At 41.3% G+C, this 16,842-nt stretch overlaps 1 protein-coding gene and 1 long non-coding RNA gene across 2 annotated transcripts in view; one reads left to right on the top strand and one right to left on the bottom strand.

Annotated features, from left to right (window-relative positions):
- Window positions 1-7,278: 7,278 nt before the first annotated feature.
- LOC116701333 (uncharacterized) lies at window positions 7,279-14,407 on the bottom strand. The gene is made up of 2 exons (XR_004334896.1): window positions 13,416-14,407; window positions 7,279-7,716 (listed from the first exon to the last, which is right to left on the bottom strand). It is a non-coding gene; the product is annotated as an uncharacterized LOC116701333 (long non-coding RNA).
- A 414-nt stretch (window positions 14,408-14,821) lies between these two features.
- rmp24 (ribonuclease MRP subunit p24) overlaps window positions 14,822-16,842 on the top strand; it is a 23,552-nt gene continuing 21,531 nt past the window's right edge. The window contains exon 1 of the mRNA XM_032534971.1: window positions 14,822-15,198. Within this exon, the coding sequence (XP_032390862.1) occupies window positions 15,107-15,198 (92 nt within the window). The 5' untranslated portion in view covers window positions 14,822-15,106. The remainder of the gene's footprint in view (window positions 15,199-16,842) is intronic.

The following is a 16,842-nucleotide window of genomic DNA, read 5'->3' as shown; positions in this document are numbered from 1 at the left end:
GTGCCAGTCAGCCCACTCAGCAGTCAGTCCTCGCCAGCCAGGGGGCCCAATGGGAGTGTCTAAAAGAGGGGAGGGGGGCCAAAAAACGAAGCTGCTTTCGCCAGAACAGGCCCAAAGTTCTGAGTGCCAGGCAGAATGCCAGGTCTTTGAAACGGAATCTGTTCAAAAAATAAGCACAACGGTCAACTTGTTACAATTGGCTTTTTCTTAAATGAGGCTCTTTTTCATTTGTGCTATCATTTGGGTAGCAAACACCCAAAGGATTGGTAGACTGGAAGAGTGAGCTGTTCATATATCAGCCTCATTTGTAAGGAAACTGCAATTTTTGTAATTAGCAGCATGACAGATAGTCATCACAGGGAATTATTGCACAGCTGCCAGAGATAAAAGTGCATGTCTAGACTTTAAATAACGATGGTATTTGCTATTGCTTAGCCTTCAAAGGAACTCCCACATCAGGCATGCACATTCCGTTATCTGTTCATCTTTATTTCAGTTCAAAATATTTACATCATTAGTAGATTTAGCTGTAAAATTCAACGTGATTGAAGTTGTTTTTCGGAGGTAGTTGGTAAAACGAATGGATCGTGTCTGCAAGGTCAATCTAATCAGCAGTTCAGTGCAGTGGAAGACATATTTTTAATGATGGGGTAAACACCATCCCATCTATGAGCACGTGCACACACACTCATACACACGTAGGTAAAGAGAAACACAACCCACATCAATCCAGCAGTATGAATCACAGCCATGCAGCATAGGGACCCACTGATGGGGCGCCTGCTGAGATTGAGGGTCCCTTGTCTCCCTCTGTTTGCTCCTGATAACACTGCTGGAATTGTTCCTCAGCCACCCTTCACATTAATCAAAAAACCTGGGACAAAACAATTGTTCTGAGCTGGTCCCCCACACTGGTGCTTTCATGGCCGCTGGACTCATAAAAACATCCTCACCCCACCAGCAGCAGCGGCTGTAGCACCAAAGTCCTGCTTGCAAACAAGCAACTGGCAACTGGCGGCGCATGACTGAGGTTTTTAAATATCCTCCTTGCTCCTCCCGTTGTAACTGCTATCACACTGCTCCTGGAAATATATTACACCTTCCATACTTTAAAAAAAATATTGTGTGCTTTATTTCAATCAGGATGTGTTCAAATCTTTTCTTTTTTGCATGTGGCTGATGAAGTACTAAAAATGAGTTGATAATGGAATAGAAAATTGTGTCTTGTTAGTAAATTAAAGGAAAAACCCTTACTTCCACCCTCCGGATGTTTTAGAACTTGAGCACATTAAATTCACATTTCACTGATACATTGCAATTGTTATCACTTTCGGTGGTAAAGCAGGCTCTGTTCATCACTTTAATGTCTCCTTAACCCATTTTACAGCTCTGGCCCTTTAAGGACCACCGTCATAATTGTCTCATCATTTCTGAGTGAATCTGACAGGGTGTCAACATTTACACGTTCCCTGTCCCATCTGGTGTGATTTCTCATTGAGTGTAAATTGCAGCCCTTTTTAAAACAAAGCAAGGATCAGTGTATGTGCAAGAATGCTTGGTTCATATCCGCCCTTTTAAAGTTTTGTGCAAATTCAGAATGAATGAATAAACCATAATGGCAGAGTGCCGGTGGGAGCTGAAAGTGAACACCTGTCACTGTCAGCAGTCTGCATCTTCCTGCCAAGGACGGGCTGATTCACAGAAGGTTACCTTGTGTCTGTAGGACCTGAGCAAGGGGACTGGCAGCTGATAACTCAGCACTGGATTATACTCCCACTGTGGATAGAGAGGGGGGCACTTATCATAACTGACCCCTATCTGCAGTCAACGGAAGATTCATTTATCATCTCTTGAAGCTCGTATCACTTCCGCTGTTTCTCCTCATCTATCCTGTCTGCCTCTCTCACATTTGAAAGCTCAGGAACTCAGGAACGTTTTCACACTTTATCTCTAGCAGGGACTGACTCTTTTTTTTAGCAGTCAGATTTTTTCTCTCCTCTGCTTTCCTTTTTTAAATTCATCTCTGTCATCATTTCTGTTTCTCACCCTATTTAATTAATTTTACCACATACACTTTTCTTGTTTCGGTCTCTACCATTCATTCTACCTCCATGACTCCCCCTTGCCTGTTTTTGATAGCTGACATTAGCATTCCAATTGTCTGTTTCTATTTAAGTTATTTTCTTTCCACCTCACTTGTAGAAAGATTGAGATCCTTTCCTGTTGCTTTTTTTTAAAGACTATTTTTTGGGGCTTTTCTATCTTTATTTGATAGGAAGCTATGTGAGAAAGGAGAAAGACATGCAGGAAATCATCACAGGTTGGATTTGAATCCTGGACCTCTGCATCGAGGCATGCACCTTGAAGTATATGTGCGCCTGCTCTACCCACTGAGCAACCCGGCCACTCCTTGTCTGTCTCTTTATCTGTCTGTCAACCTCTGTCTATCTTTATACACACACTCCTTCCCGCCCTGCACACCACGAGCCCTTGAGCTGGAACACTGGTACTCATGGTAGCCCACATGGAAAGAGAGACGCCGGTCCTCCATTCCAACACAGAGATGAGAAAAAAAGAGTCTTTTCTTCCCATCAGTGGAGGCCGTTCTGCTGTGACTATGACATCCAAAAGACAAGCTTAGATTTGTATTTGCTTTGCATAAATTGCTTCAGCTTGGGAAATGAAGTTCAAGTCTATTTATCTCCTCTGCAAAGAGACATGAGTTTTAATCCATCTCCATAACTAAAGGGAGCGTAGAACCGATTTCACCTCAGGTGTCAACACAGTGATGAAATATGGGATTTCATTAAAATCACAAGCAAATTCCCCCAAACTACAGGCCATCAGCCCAGTGAGGCTTAGCAAATGTTGACATTTGCATTATCATAGTCACACTGCAGCAGCTTACAAGTGCTTTCAGGGGCATCACAAAACGTCTGACTGCCCGTTTCTGCAACACGGCTCGGTGGGCTTTACAGGGAATCTGTGATCCGAATCCCTCCATCAACGCAATGAACCCTTCAAGGGCAACTTCTCGTTCAAGGACCCACCCACACATGCAGGCCCGCACATACAACCACACACGGACATACTGATGCAGTATGTGCACGAGGCAGATTAAGTTGTGCAAATATTGAATGAGAAATTACTATAAAATTGAAGAAATCATATCCCTGTTATTACACTGGTTGGCAGTTAACATTTGTGAACTCCCCTATGACACTGGCAATGCAGTTTGTGTATTGCACAAGTTCTAATAATGTCCTTGATAGTTCCTCTTGGCATATTAATGCACCTGAAACTTGATGATTTTCTTTCTTTCAAGTCACCTCATATTGCTTTGAAAGTGTTATAAGAGTGTTTTTAAAGCTGACAAATGCTGGCAGGGAACCTGCTATGTCCTACCCATATACTGTAGACGTGTTTATTACTTCATTCTTGTTAAGTTACTATCTGTTTCCATTATGTTTTTACTCTGCCTGTGCATACAGTATAATGTTGGTAATGGCTGTTTTGTGTGCTGCCACAGCTGCATTGGGTGTAAATGTCTTTTGGTCATTCTTCCTGTCACAGTGAATGGAATTCTTCTTTGAATCCATTGGGATTTTCTGTCAGGCTTTGCTCTGCTGCAGGTAAACAGACTTAGACTGGATACCCCGCCTGCCCTGCCGGTAATTTGATTTTGCCCTGCAGCTCCTTCTGGAAACTTGCACGTTTCATTCTCCTGCTTCAGGTCACAATTTTGCGGGAACCAATCACAAACTGGTGTATCTACCTGGCAAGCTATTGACGGGTTTAACACGATGCAGTAGAGAAGCAACCAAGCTGCTTCTTGTTTACATTCAACATAGCGGCTGTCACTACCGGATGTGAGTTGAGTGCAGATGTGAGTTGTGCATGATCAGATTTAAAGGGTTTACGGCATAACGCGTCATACTAAAATTTGTGAACTCCCTAAAATAATAAACTTTTCTCATTCCAAACAATAACAGAATATGGAAATCATTTCAAAAACGTTTTAGCTATCCATGATTGTTTGAATGCTAATGTTAGCTCAAAACACCATTCAAGTGTTGTGTTTGATTGCTAGCTTGTAGCCAGCAGTGAACAAACTTCTTTATATAAGTTCATTTTTACTGTATTGACAATACATAAGTCACTGGTTAGCATTTTGCATGCTACTTGTCGCAAAGTCATTCATGCACAACTCACGTGTGCACTTGTGCAAAGTGACGCATGCGTGACTCACATCTGCACTCGACTCACATCAGGTTGCGGCAGCGGTTACCGAACGCCACCAAAGCAGCAAACCCGGTGATGCCGCTGTTGCTTCTATGTCACCCGGATTATTGGTCTGATTGGTTGAAGGACTTTCCAATTGCGTACAGAGTCATTTGAACTATGCCCGTTGGTCACGCCTCTTTTGCAGAGAAAATACAGAGCAGATCCCCCAGACTAATTCTCAATCTGAAATCTATCTTAACTTGGTCTGGTGATAACCAGAATAAAACAGACTCCCATTGAAAAACTACATGAACACAGGGAGAACATAAAAACAGAAAGGGTGGGGACTTTGAATGCCCTGTTCCTGCACTACTACACTGAAACCCCACACCACTGGTACTGTAAATAAAGAGTCTTTCACTAGTGTCTTCTGGGTATCTACAACCTCAGTGACCTCCACAGCCAGATTATTGAACATTATGCAGAACTTTTGCTGCTCAACACATGTGGAAAGTTTAAGTTTCTATTGACTGATGTGTCACTGTCACTCCTCCTGTCTGAAAACTCTGTGAAAAGTAGCAGCTGTCTCTGAAGTGCTGCCTTGCTCACTTTTAATGAATCATCCCAACACTCTACTCGCCACTCTCTCCCTCTCTATCCACTGCCTCTCTAGGTTCATCCCTTTCATTACTTATCTAAGCCTGCTGCCTCTTCCGTCCTCGCTACTCTCTATCTCTGTTCTCGTTCCCTCCCTTTACTTTCCCCTTTTCTGCTTTTCTGTCTTTATCTCTCCCAGCTGTGAATCTCTTCCTACAGTCTCCAACTTCCCCGCTTTAATACTTAGCTTCCTTTTCCTTCTCTTTCAGGCTCTCTCTCCTTTCCAGTCTCTTTTTAGAAGCTCTTATCATTACTAAGTTGCTCAAAAAAGAGCCGCGTCCTCTATCATCTCCTCTGAGGGTACGGGTACATTGAGCACGTTCTAAACTAAGGCTCATGGTCCTTGGGTAAAGCCAAGTACGGGTTCCTTACTTTTACAAAGTGATGGCAAAGCTAGGTATAATTAATGAGGAAGGACTTCTCTAACTGTGCCATTTCTTCAGTATGGGTTCTCCTTATTTTCCATATGTTCCCAGTCTCTCCACCTTTGGCAATCTCGCCCTTTATAAGAGGAACCCAAAAGCCCATATGTGCATATATGTGTGTGTGAATAGATATACCACCACTGGAAAAGACTTAGGAAATGATGACACTGTCATAGAAAGTACCCTCATAAATGAGCCCAAAGGCAATCCTTCATCACAGTAGGCAAACCTGACTTCATGAGAACTCAGTGTCCACTCCTTGTTGTTTATTCTTATTATTGTTTATTCTTTTGTCTATACCTGCATTTCAACATAAATGACTGCACATATAATAGTTGATCAGTCCGGATGTGATACTTATGATCTATAGTACAACTTTTTCCCCCGCTATCTCTCCCTCTCTTATATTAATTATATTTTCTCTCATTCAGCGCTTAACATTCAATATATTTCACCATGTCATTATCAAACAAATGTCTTTTAATCTGGTAGCGTGACATTCAGCCCGGGGGGGCTTGCCATGTCATGCGCTACACACATATCCAATCCACAAACACAAAGTGATGAGACATCTGTAACATGAAGATTTTGCTCTCGACTCCCTCCCTCTCCTGACCCTGCCTTTAAGTCTCCCTCTTCATCTCCCCTGCTGTGAACTGAATAAATTGCTTGACTTGATATAGTTGCTGTAGCATTACCATACCAACTAGGCCATTTCGGGGGAAGTTAAAATTGCAGTGGCAAGGGCGATAGCTCTTTCTGCCTCAGTATGTAACTGCTGATTGCAGACACAAAGTGCACTGGTGTGGGAAAATATGTGGCACAACAAATCCTTGTTAAAACCAACCAATCTGTTGGATCTCTGTCCAGCTCACCTCAGGACACAAATGTTTCATTTAGCTAATAAGGTAAAGGTTGGGCTTTTGCTAGTGTGGGTTTCAAGATTTAAATTGTTTCAGACAGCAGAATGAGGGAGGGAGTATACAGTGTCTTAATGCTAGGCTAAGCTAACTAGCGCTGGCTTTAACTTTACATTTAGCTGTATGACATGAGAGTGGTATTGACTGTATCTCCTAACTCCAGGCAAGAAAGTGAATAAGTGCATTTTGAAGAATTGCAAACCATTTCTTTAATTTAGTCTTCATACCACAGATATCCTTTGCATTCAAGATGTCCAGATCCAAACCAAGTGGAAGAGAAACTTTGCACCAACACAGGGCAAACACGGTCAGCCAACATCACACAGCATTCAGCACACAGCTTCCTTTCAATCCCTCTGGTGAACAATATTTTTAGAAAGAGATTGAAAACAGCAAGCACCCGCACCAGGATTTACATTTCAATCAAGTGACACCGCTGTCAGAAAATGGCTTCATTTTCTCCCCTCTAAAACACACAAACACTCACTTACACACACTCCATTATTACAAAGAAACACACAAACGCACACACGCACCACCCTGACATCTCTTCCCTCTACTTTCGTCATCTCTCCTCTTGTTATTGAGATGAGAACAAAGACAAAGGCTATCTTATGTCACGCTCCAACCTCTTCGTCAATGCTGTTCGTTTGGCTCCGACAGCCCACGTGTTCATGCCCAGCACCTTCCTGCCTCGCCCAGAGGTCCATCACTGTTGACCTTGTCAGGAGCTATTGCTTCACGATGATGTTTGCTCCCTGGGAAAGTCAAAAGTGCTGCTTCATTTGAAGCAAGGCAAGGCTCATGAAAAACCTATATGGCTTGCATGGTGTTTACGGTTTTCAAAAGAATAATAGTCCTTGATGGTGCTAACTTTGCTCAAAATGTCACCCGGGTGTTGTTTTTGTAGGGCTGCAGCTATACGCTTGATCAGACTTGACCTCAAACAAGTATTGAATCTAAACTGGAAACACTGAGCACACCCCATTATAGCCCAGAACAAATAACCCTTGAATCCCAATGTTATAATTACAAATAAAACAGTACGAACATTTTTCTCTGAAATAAATCATTTATTATTTAAACTGTGAGAGAGGACAATATGTTGATTATGAAAACTACACTCGACAAGGCACAAGCTAGCTGTAAAGCAAGGAGCACACATACAGTACATACATACATATACAGTATACATACTTAGTATTTAATAATAATTATAATATTAAGAACATGTGCATTGCATTGTTCCCCCTAAAAACATAAAAGTAGCAGAGGGCATTTATTTTGAAGTAGTGTTGAAACGAAACCTTCGCCCTTGATTGTGGGAGCTCAGTCCATCAGCGATGAGCAGACAGACCGGCAGACAGGCTACTCCACTGGCTGCAACACAAGACACGAGCGGGAAGAGGAAGCAGGACCCATGTCCTGTGTTGCAGCCTCTGGCCCAGCCAACAGGTCACTTTCAGATTGGGCCGGCAACAGCTGATCCACTATGAAGAGGAAGACACAGAGGAAGGAAATGAGGGGGAGAGGGAGGGGGCAGAAAGAGAGATAAAGTCAATTACAATAGATTCTTGTGTGAGAGATGGAGTAAGCAGGCGGGGGGAAATGATAGGAAAAAAAGGGACAGTGTGTCAGACAGGGAGAGGAGAGGAACATGAACAAGAAGGCTAATAGAATGAAGGAAAATTCTAATGGAGAGCGAATGAAGAACAAGAAAGATAGCGCTAAAAGGGCAATGCAACTCCACAGACACCACATTCATCACCTGGCCAATGAAAATAGCCTTCCTATAGCTACATATCATATCCGCCTTGCACTACATCTAGAGAAAAAGGCCATTCAGGCCCAAATTGCCTGACTAGAAGGTTAATGACTAGTGCCACTCGTCCACAGAAGAAATGTCCGTACAGATATGGAAGATTTGCAGCGTGTCATTGGAAATAAATGTAATCCTTATTTTGGTTATGCATTGCGTATTGAAAAGAAATCACTTGGGGATGATTTCGGTGGAAAAATCGGAAATTTGTGTGCAAGCAAAAGGCTGTCTTTGGTTTTAATGGGAAAGTGGTTGGTCATCACAGAGGCAGAAGGAATGCAATCAATTCCCTAACCAACTTCAAGTTATTCTCTCTTGCTTTCTACTCGTGTCTCTCGAGGAGTCTGCAATGTAACTGGCATTAAAAGGTCAAAGCAAAGTGAACTCAAAGCAGCGTGTATCACAAAGGTCTGGAAATGTCACGGCTTGACAGACATGTCCTCGTATCTGCAGAAAGAACATCAACAGACAAAACAACAAAAATAATCAACCACCCTTTTTTCCGTGACATTTACCCCAAGTTTCTGATGTGGCGTATTCCAGTCAGGATCAGTCCTTTACATCAGCCTCAATGGTTGAACCAGACTTCTGCTTTTGTCATGCGGCACGGTTAGGCAATCACATGACCTCTCGCCTAGTTCCTTGTACGGAAATGGGTCCAACCTAGATTTGAGACTACAGGGATCTGAACTCATAGGATAGATGAAAGGAGCTGAAGGACAAAGCAAGAAAAAAAAACAAAAGTAGAGGAGAGCCGGGGGCAAAATTTAATTCATTTAACCCTTTTTTTTTTTTCAATTCTGAATAAAAAGCTTGTAAAAGAGAATATACATATTTTGAAGAAAAAAAATGTAAATACAGGTGGGATTTTAAATTTTTTGTTGTTGTTGCAAGACAAAATAACAAAGGAGTGAAGTCTTTGGATGCTTTAAAGGTAAGGAGAGGAAAGTAAAAAGTCTGCCGAACACTTGGGAGTGACGCTTTTAAAGTATGCTGTCAGGAATAGCTGATCTACTACATCAAGTGCATGAGGAAATACTGGGTATTGGCTCCTTCAGTAACCAAAGTCACAGTGCATCTCACCTTTCATATAGGACATTTGACAAAAAACAGTGACTAATGATGGATGGTATTTCACTGGAAACTGCTCAAAGCAAATCGGCTGTGGTAAAAAAGAGGCCACCCAGATTGTACATTTAATCGTTGTGAATTGCCTTTCATTACCACAGCAACAATGGGTTTTGACAGACTCGAAATGACTTTGTCAGGCGAAAATGGCTGCAGATGCAATGTGCAATTAATAGAACTTGTAATTTAAGTATTGATGTTGAGCAATAAATCCCACGTATTCTCCATAATCAGGACAATGATCACACAGAGTGAAATGGATATTTGCCGTCCATCCCTTTGACTAAAACCTTACCATTCGGAAAGATCCTCCCCTATAAGATTCACACAATGGACTGCTCAACAGTGGTCCATTGTGCCAGCTGTAACAATGGTGTGGCTCCTCTGATCAGATTGTGATATGGAGGCAGATTTTAGTTTGCTGGCTGATCATGAGGAGAGAAAATACATAGTATGATTTCTACATTCACAAGGAAATTGCTCGAGTAAACAAAAGAAAATCAGTACCAGATTCACAAATTTACATAATGCCAGTGCCCCTATCTTTCCCCAAGCTTTATGTTTATCACTGTTGTATAAATATGTTCATTATGAGACAGTCTACAGAGCCCAAGTAGTGGGGAAAAAATACACTTGTCAAATTACTCATGGCACACACGAGGCAAAACACGTCACTGGGTCCCATTCATAATTTAACAGCGATGACAGTATAAATGTTTACACAAATTCATAGGCATGTGGATCCATACATGTACGTTAAATGTGTCTGTTTGCTTAAGGTTGTCGAGCCTTGAAGATTGGCTCTGCAACAATCCATTAGCTGTCCAAGATTTAAAAGGGAAAAGAAATGTCTGGCAGCCACTTTGGGTGTGAGGCTTTGTGCCCATTCATTTACTCTTTAAGCAAGGCTGCAGGGAGTTGAATAACAAACAAACGGGCACCATCATTTCTACACGAGATTTTACACCTTAGTGTTAGACATAACTTTTCACTTTCAAGCCTGACATCTAACCGGCGACTTTTAATGATGACTTTAAATGACAACCATTTGATAAATCAGTTGGGGGCACGCATTTAGGTAAAACCAAGGCTGACTGTTTGGTATCTGTCAAACACAGCAGTTAAACTTTCCCATCATACCTATTCAAAACTAATAACAAAGAGGCTTACTACCTTACCGTTAAAGTTGTGTACACATAGAAAGCTTTTCAATGCTTTTCAAGGCCTGTCTTTGAACACTAACCTATCATTATATTATGAAAAACACATAATAGGAGAAGGCTTTAATGTGCCTCGCTATTCCTCTTCCTGTTTTTCTCCAGGCATACACAACCTTTTACAAAGACCTTAGCTGGTCCCTCCACTGGGTCCCTTCCCTCTTGTGAAAGAGCCACTGTTCTCTTGTGATCCTGGATGCCGGGATCATCCTGATCCAAACAAACTGTTTGTAGAATCAACACCTTTGTTCTCCTCAGACTGATTATGCATGGTGTAGCAAAGTAGTGTGTACCGGCAGCTCTGCTTCCCAAGCTCACACACACCAGTCAGTGCATATGTTCACATAGGAATGTGCACATGCTCACTCTGCCTTGTTCAGGGACACACAAAAATACATTCTATCATTGCCTAAAAATGGACTTTGATACTGAAATCTATAAAGAATTGTGCTCTAAGGCACTCGTTTAAAAACACGCTATGATAAAATATGTAACAAGGTTGAATAACCAGATCAACTCCTTTTGAGTTTTTTACATGTTTGTCATTCAAGAAGTACAAGTATGTGCAGGAAGGATTTGTTGAAAATAGCTTAGGAGAAACATAAAGTTTCTTGGCCTGTACATGTGCAGCTTCCAGTACAAGTTGAGTGACTTAGCCCTCTTCACAAAAAAATCTCCACAGAGAGGGTATTTAAAATGTAAATATTAAATCATATTTATCTCACATAGTGGCTTTGTGAAACAGCATTTCAAAGCCATCCGACTACTGATTGTGAATGAAGCAAAATGTGAAGTCCTTGAAGAAATGTTTAAATGGGTTTTAACTCCAAAAGAAGCAAACATAAATACAACTTCCACTCTTGACATAGACAAAAGTCCTTTGAGCAAGTGATGCTGTGACCTTGGTTCTCTCTTACTCTGTGTTCCTGCGTCAGACCACACATCCACACTGTGATTCAAAGTGATAAATGCATCACAAGCAGATGGGGCATGGAGAGGGCCTAATCTCTAAAATGATGCATTAAAATGATAAACGCGTCCTTAACTTAGAAGCAGACATCTGGAATAGAAAGAGACGCACACACACGTGCACACGCAAACATGTTTGCACTGAGACAGAAGCTGCTTAAAGGTAGCACATGTGGTATTAGCAAGACTGCATTAACAAGATGATACCACAAAAAGGACAAAATCAAATGCAGCAATCATCCGGGCACAGCATAAAAACTGGCTCACTAAATGACCGCTATCGCTAATAATTATTTATTGAAGTGAAAAAGTACGCTCAAATAGAGTATTAAACTCAGCGATGTTCCAGCTGCAGATGTGTGAAGGGAGTTCTGCAGGGGAATGACCTCAGATAACAGCACCAGACAAAATTGCATATCTGCGATTCACATCAGTATGCAGGAGAAAACTGATTAAAGTGGACCCTCGAGTTGGTATAGCCACACGACAGCGAGAAGTCATCACAAAGATGTAACACACACAGCTGACTATATCTTGCACTTAAGTGAACACACACACACACACACACACACACACAGCATTACAGCGCATTGTGCCTTTATTCCTGAGCTTTCTCAGCACTATTGGAGTTGGTGTAGCGTTTCAGAAGTGATGCTGGAGCTGGCTTGATGACTGCTGGGATTAGCTTTTTCCTGCAGATGCTGACATGACATGTCTCTGCTCCCCTGTGACGTCCTCCATATAGGTGAAAGAAGAGTCCTGCTGGCACCAATCCTGTCTCACCACAGCACAATGGAGACAGGCGTGGATCCTACATGGCTCAATGAGTGGTGCATTAATTCAGTTAGGGCTGCAGGTTCCATCATATGACTGTGAGTCAGTGCAGAGCCAGGCAATTTTATGGTCCATCTGCTGAAACGGATTCTAAAAATGTTTTGTCCACAAAAAGCATCAATTGTTACTGTGTGTCTCCTCACATTATCCGGCAGCCTTTAAAGACACTACCTGAGCGCGCCTGATAGTGTTCAGAGTTCTTGTTCGCTGCAGAAAATGTAGGTTAATTTATAACTACACAGATCAGTGGAGAAGTATTCTACAAGTCTTTGATCATGCATTCTCATCATCTTATCCCATCACATCATCTCATCATTTGTGTCAAATTACTGTGAAACCTCAGAATCATTGAATAATACTCAGCCTACCTTCCCATCACTGTCCCGGCTCTTTTTGCATTTCAGCAGTAAAGACGGGATGAGGATGTGGTCGCAGTTTGAGCACAATATCAAGCTATCTGTCTGCAGGCAGTCGGCCAGCCTGCCAGCCTGTCTGTCTGTGTGTCTGTCTGTCTGTCTGTCTGACTGACTGTCCCTCGTAATCGCGATTCCATTTAGTCCTGGTAGTGAAGGAAAATCCGTTTATCCCCGGACTACACTTTGCGAGGAGCTGCACCGCTTGGCTATTTCAGTCTTATGAGGAACAGCCTGCCTGACAGCGCCTGATAAAGTGAAGATTTACTCGCGGACAAAGTGAGGAGCAATCCCTCACACTTTAGTTTACTCCGTCAATTTCTGCGCGCTCCATACTGGCCTGTGATTTAATATCTCTTCAGTGTATGGTGGCACCCCCACTCCCCTCTTTCCTCACACACACTCACACACACACACACACACACACACACACACACACACACACACACACACACCACGCGCGCATTACAAAGACATGTATAACCTAGAATAAAACATTTTCAAAGCTTCACAGCATCAACATGTTTAATTGCAATTTAACCATGATAAAAATATAAAATAATAAACTCACTATCAAAAGGGGAAAATAGTATTGCATAGCCCTTAGTCCACTGCCCTATGTATTATTCTTTAGTAGCCTATGCCAAAGTTCCAGAAAACAGAACATGATTGGATGACAATTATAACTTAACAATTGAAAGGATTACGTCAGAAGCCATTGCTGATAAACTGCAAGGTGCTATGGTAACGCTAAAATGTCTGCCTTTGGCGAAAACTGAAACATTTTGTCATAAATGAATGCGACTAACCGTTAGACAGGGTGGCTTTCCCGGGAAAAGATGTGCGTCAAACGCACCGGTCCGGCGATCAGTTCTTGGGGACTCTGAGACGAGCAGAGAAGGAGTAGCCTGTTGTCGCTAGTGCTGAATGAATCCCCGTCTTGTGAGGACCAAAACCTCTGTGGAACTTCTGTCTGGCCATCTCTTTACCGGACTTTTTTTTTTTCTTCTTTTTTTTCTTTTTTTTCTTTACCGGACATATGTCTGACCGGGTTTCCTCATTTGATATCCGCACCCCAGAGGGTACCAATCGATGCGCACTCATAGGCTCTACCTCTCTGCTGTTACTGCTTCAAGATATACAATTTCACATTGCAGCGCTTGTTCCTCCGAGCAGAATTCCCCTTTAGACCTGATGCAATAATTACACTGGATCCTACAGGAGTTTTGTAGAGTCCTTGTCGGATGGCATATGTTAATGTGTTCTTGTTGGAAACCTGGTTTGTTTGTGCGCAGGATACAGCAATAATGATGTCAATATAGTCCACTGTCGTCTAACATCGGTAGCCTAATTCTTACTGTCAGTGTCCAATAAGATCTGAGGAATGATGACATCAAAGTATATCTGTTCAATAGAGCTAGGCTGCGGTAAATGAATAACTTATCTTGGAAATGCAGTCATGAGTTAGTGTGTGAGTATTTAACTTTGGTTGCAGATAGATTTGGCTGTCTGACAGATTTTCGCAAGTTTTGACTCCAGACAGGGACTGTTAATAATTCCTGATACCCACAATCCTTTTACAACTTAATCTTACATCAGATTGATTTTTATTGTAAAGGAAATTTTATAGAATTTATTTTTTTATTTTTCATTGTTATTTGATTTATTTTTAGTCTATTGCTTTAACCAGTAATAAAGAGAGAATGATCAATACAGTCCTGTGTTTCTTTAACCCTCCTGTGGTCCTCGGGTCAAATATGACCCGTTTACAAAAACTAATCATATCATATCAGAATTATGACAAAAGAACGTTGAAAAAAGGAACCATTTGTTTAAAAAAAAAACTACAAAAACGCAGGAAATAAAATCCCCAAAAACATTATTTCTTTAAATGCTGAAAAAGTGACCCCAAAAAAGGGAAAAGTGACCAAAAAAACAGCAAAAACGTTGGAAAAAGTGACATAAAAAATTGTTAAAAAATTGACAAAAACATAATTTAAAAAATTTCAAGTAAGTGACAAAAAAATTGGAATAAAATTGATAAAAACGTCGAGAAATGTGTAGAATTTTTTTGGGGAAATTTCAACCCAGAAAAACACACAATTGCTGGTCGAAGGGAAGACAACACAAGGGTTAACTGTCTGTGGCCCTGTGTGCCTTACTCAAGCCCCCACAATGCACCGCGGGAAACGTCAGAATCGTGCGACCCAACGTGGATTTGCAGCATGATTTGCAACCCAGCGATAGCCTTATATCATGGCTGTATTGTTTTATACAGATTTAAATTAACATCGTTTCGACAGTTATTGACTGCTGCACCTCCGGCGGTGTGTGAGCGAACGCTCTTATAACCTCCATTTCCACCTCATTGGCCACTTAAACGTTTCCGGAAGAAGTATTAACACGGTGTTCCAGTTTTTTCTCGAACTGTCTATGGTTCCAGTGGTGGTCCAGTTTTTCAAGAGTCGGAGCAGTAACGTTACCGTTACCCTGTTTGATCATGAAGACTCTTCAAGAAGAAAACTCCAGCTTTTTGTTAGACGCGTCCTTGCTGTTTAAAGAAACATGTCCGGAGCTGTCACGCTTCTTCCTGTAAGAAACTGTGTTAAACGTCCCTACGGTCTGTCCTTTATTGTTGTAATAGTAGCATGTAGGCGCTAGGTGGAGGAGCTCGACCGGTGTTAGCGGTTGACTTTCTGCCAACTTAATGAACTGTGTTGATGGACAGGTGGTAGTAACGTTGTACTGAAATCTGTATTTTCTGACATTAGTTTGTCAGGGTGTCTGCACACTCCCAGTAGTCTTAATGAAAACAACATTTTAAATAAATTCTTTAGACGTTAGTAGTTATGAGGCAGTGGGAAATAATGACTTATCTGATTTAAAACTTCATTTTAGATTCTCCTATATTACTACTGTAGTGACAGGGATCTTTACTGAATTTTCCAGTACATAAAATATTAACTGAGCAGATATGGGAGTTAGTGCTGAAATATGAGGAATCTTGAGTGACAAACTGTAGTCGAGACGCATCCACCAAAACAAAACAAGCACAGTCAGTAATTTTCACAGCATATATTATATTACTGAAGGATAACACATTACAGTGACTAGTTTGACTTAGAACTGTCATTTCCTGTGTTCCTGAACTGTGGGTTAGTTTTTTTTTCTGGTGTGTTAGCAATATATTAATGACCGTTAACAGAACTTTAACAGTATTAGAAAGCATCTGTAACAAATTTGATTGATGTCTGTTAGACCTGTCAATCAATTTAAGAGTGATCGCAGGTAACTGTTCTGGTGGGACTCTGCTGTGATTGGTTTCTTAACATTAAATCATTGTTCAAATGGCTGAATATAAGCAGTTGTTTGAGAATTGGCTGTGGTTGTTTACAGAGATGCTAATCTAACCATGTAAAATAACAAGGCTTGATTATGTGTCATGCTGATATTTTCACTCCTTTTTGACATATCATCGGTGACTGATGTACAGTACATTCACAGTTTGGATCATCATTGGGTTTGTGCCTCCAACAAAACAGCCAAGTCTATGAGTAAGATTAGGTCTTTAGTGATGCCACAATCAAGATATTGTTCTTTATTTTGAACATCCAATTGTGCTACTTGTTGTGTACCTCCCGTGGCTATTCCACAAGCTAGTTTTGTCTAGTGGCTGTTTATGTGCAGTTGTAGTGGTGGGTGAGTTTGTTTAGCATGTTTTAACTATTTGCAACCGATTCATTCAGTTTTACAGAGTTAAGTAGATTTCACTGGTGTGGTCACAACATCTTTCTCACAAGCATAAAAATGAGAAGAAGAAGAAAACAAAGTGCTGCAAACAAAGAAACCTCCTAATCATTAGGTCGGAAAGCCAGACAGTCTGTAAACCATGGCTTTTCTCTTGTATCTTTTGCCAGAAAGGAACCACAGAGTACCAAGTCTTTCCCGGGTGCCTTTATCTAATCAGCCTCCAGTAGTTAAGTCTTTTCATCCCTATTAGAATATAACACAATAGTATTTAATGCCAGTTTATAACTTGCTTCATAATTTACAGTTCATTGCTTCAGTTTAGTTTATTTTGCCGACATAGGAATTCATTCCATTTTCCTCTGATGGCGTATCCCACACAGTGGTGATTGCCTTATTGTGTGGAAAGTAAAAGCTGAAAGTAATTTCAGGAGAAATCCTCTTTTGTGTGTGTGTGTGTGTGTGTGTGTGTGTGTGTGTGTGTGTGTG

The sequence above is a fragment of the Etheostoma spectabile genome, chromosome 14 (genome assembly GCF_008692095.1).
Source record: "Etheostoma spectabile isolate EspeVRDwgs_2016 chromosome 14, UIUC_Espe_1.0, whole genome shotgun sequence".
Taxonomy (NCBI): domain Eukaryota; kingdom Metazoa; phylum Chordata; class Actinopteri; order Perciformes; family Percidae; genus Etheostoma; species Etheostoma spectabile.
Note: the sequence above shows the minus strand (reverse complement) of the source record. Positions and strands in the feature narration are given on the sequence as shown.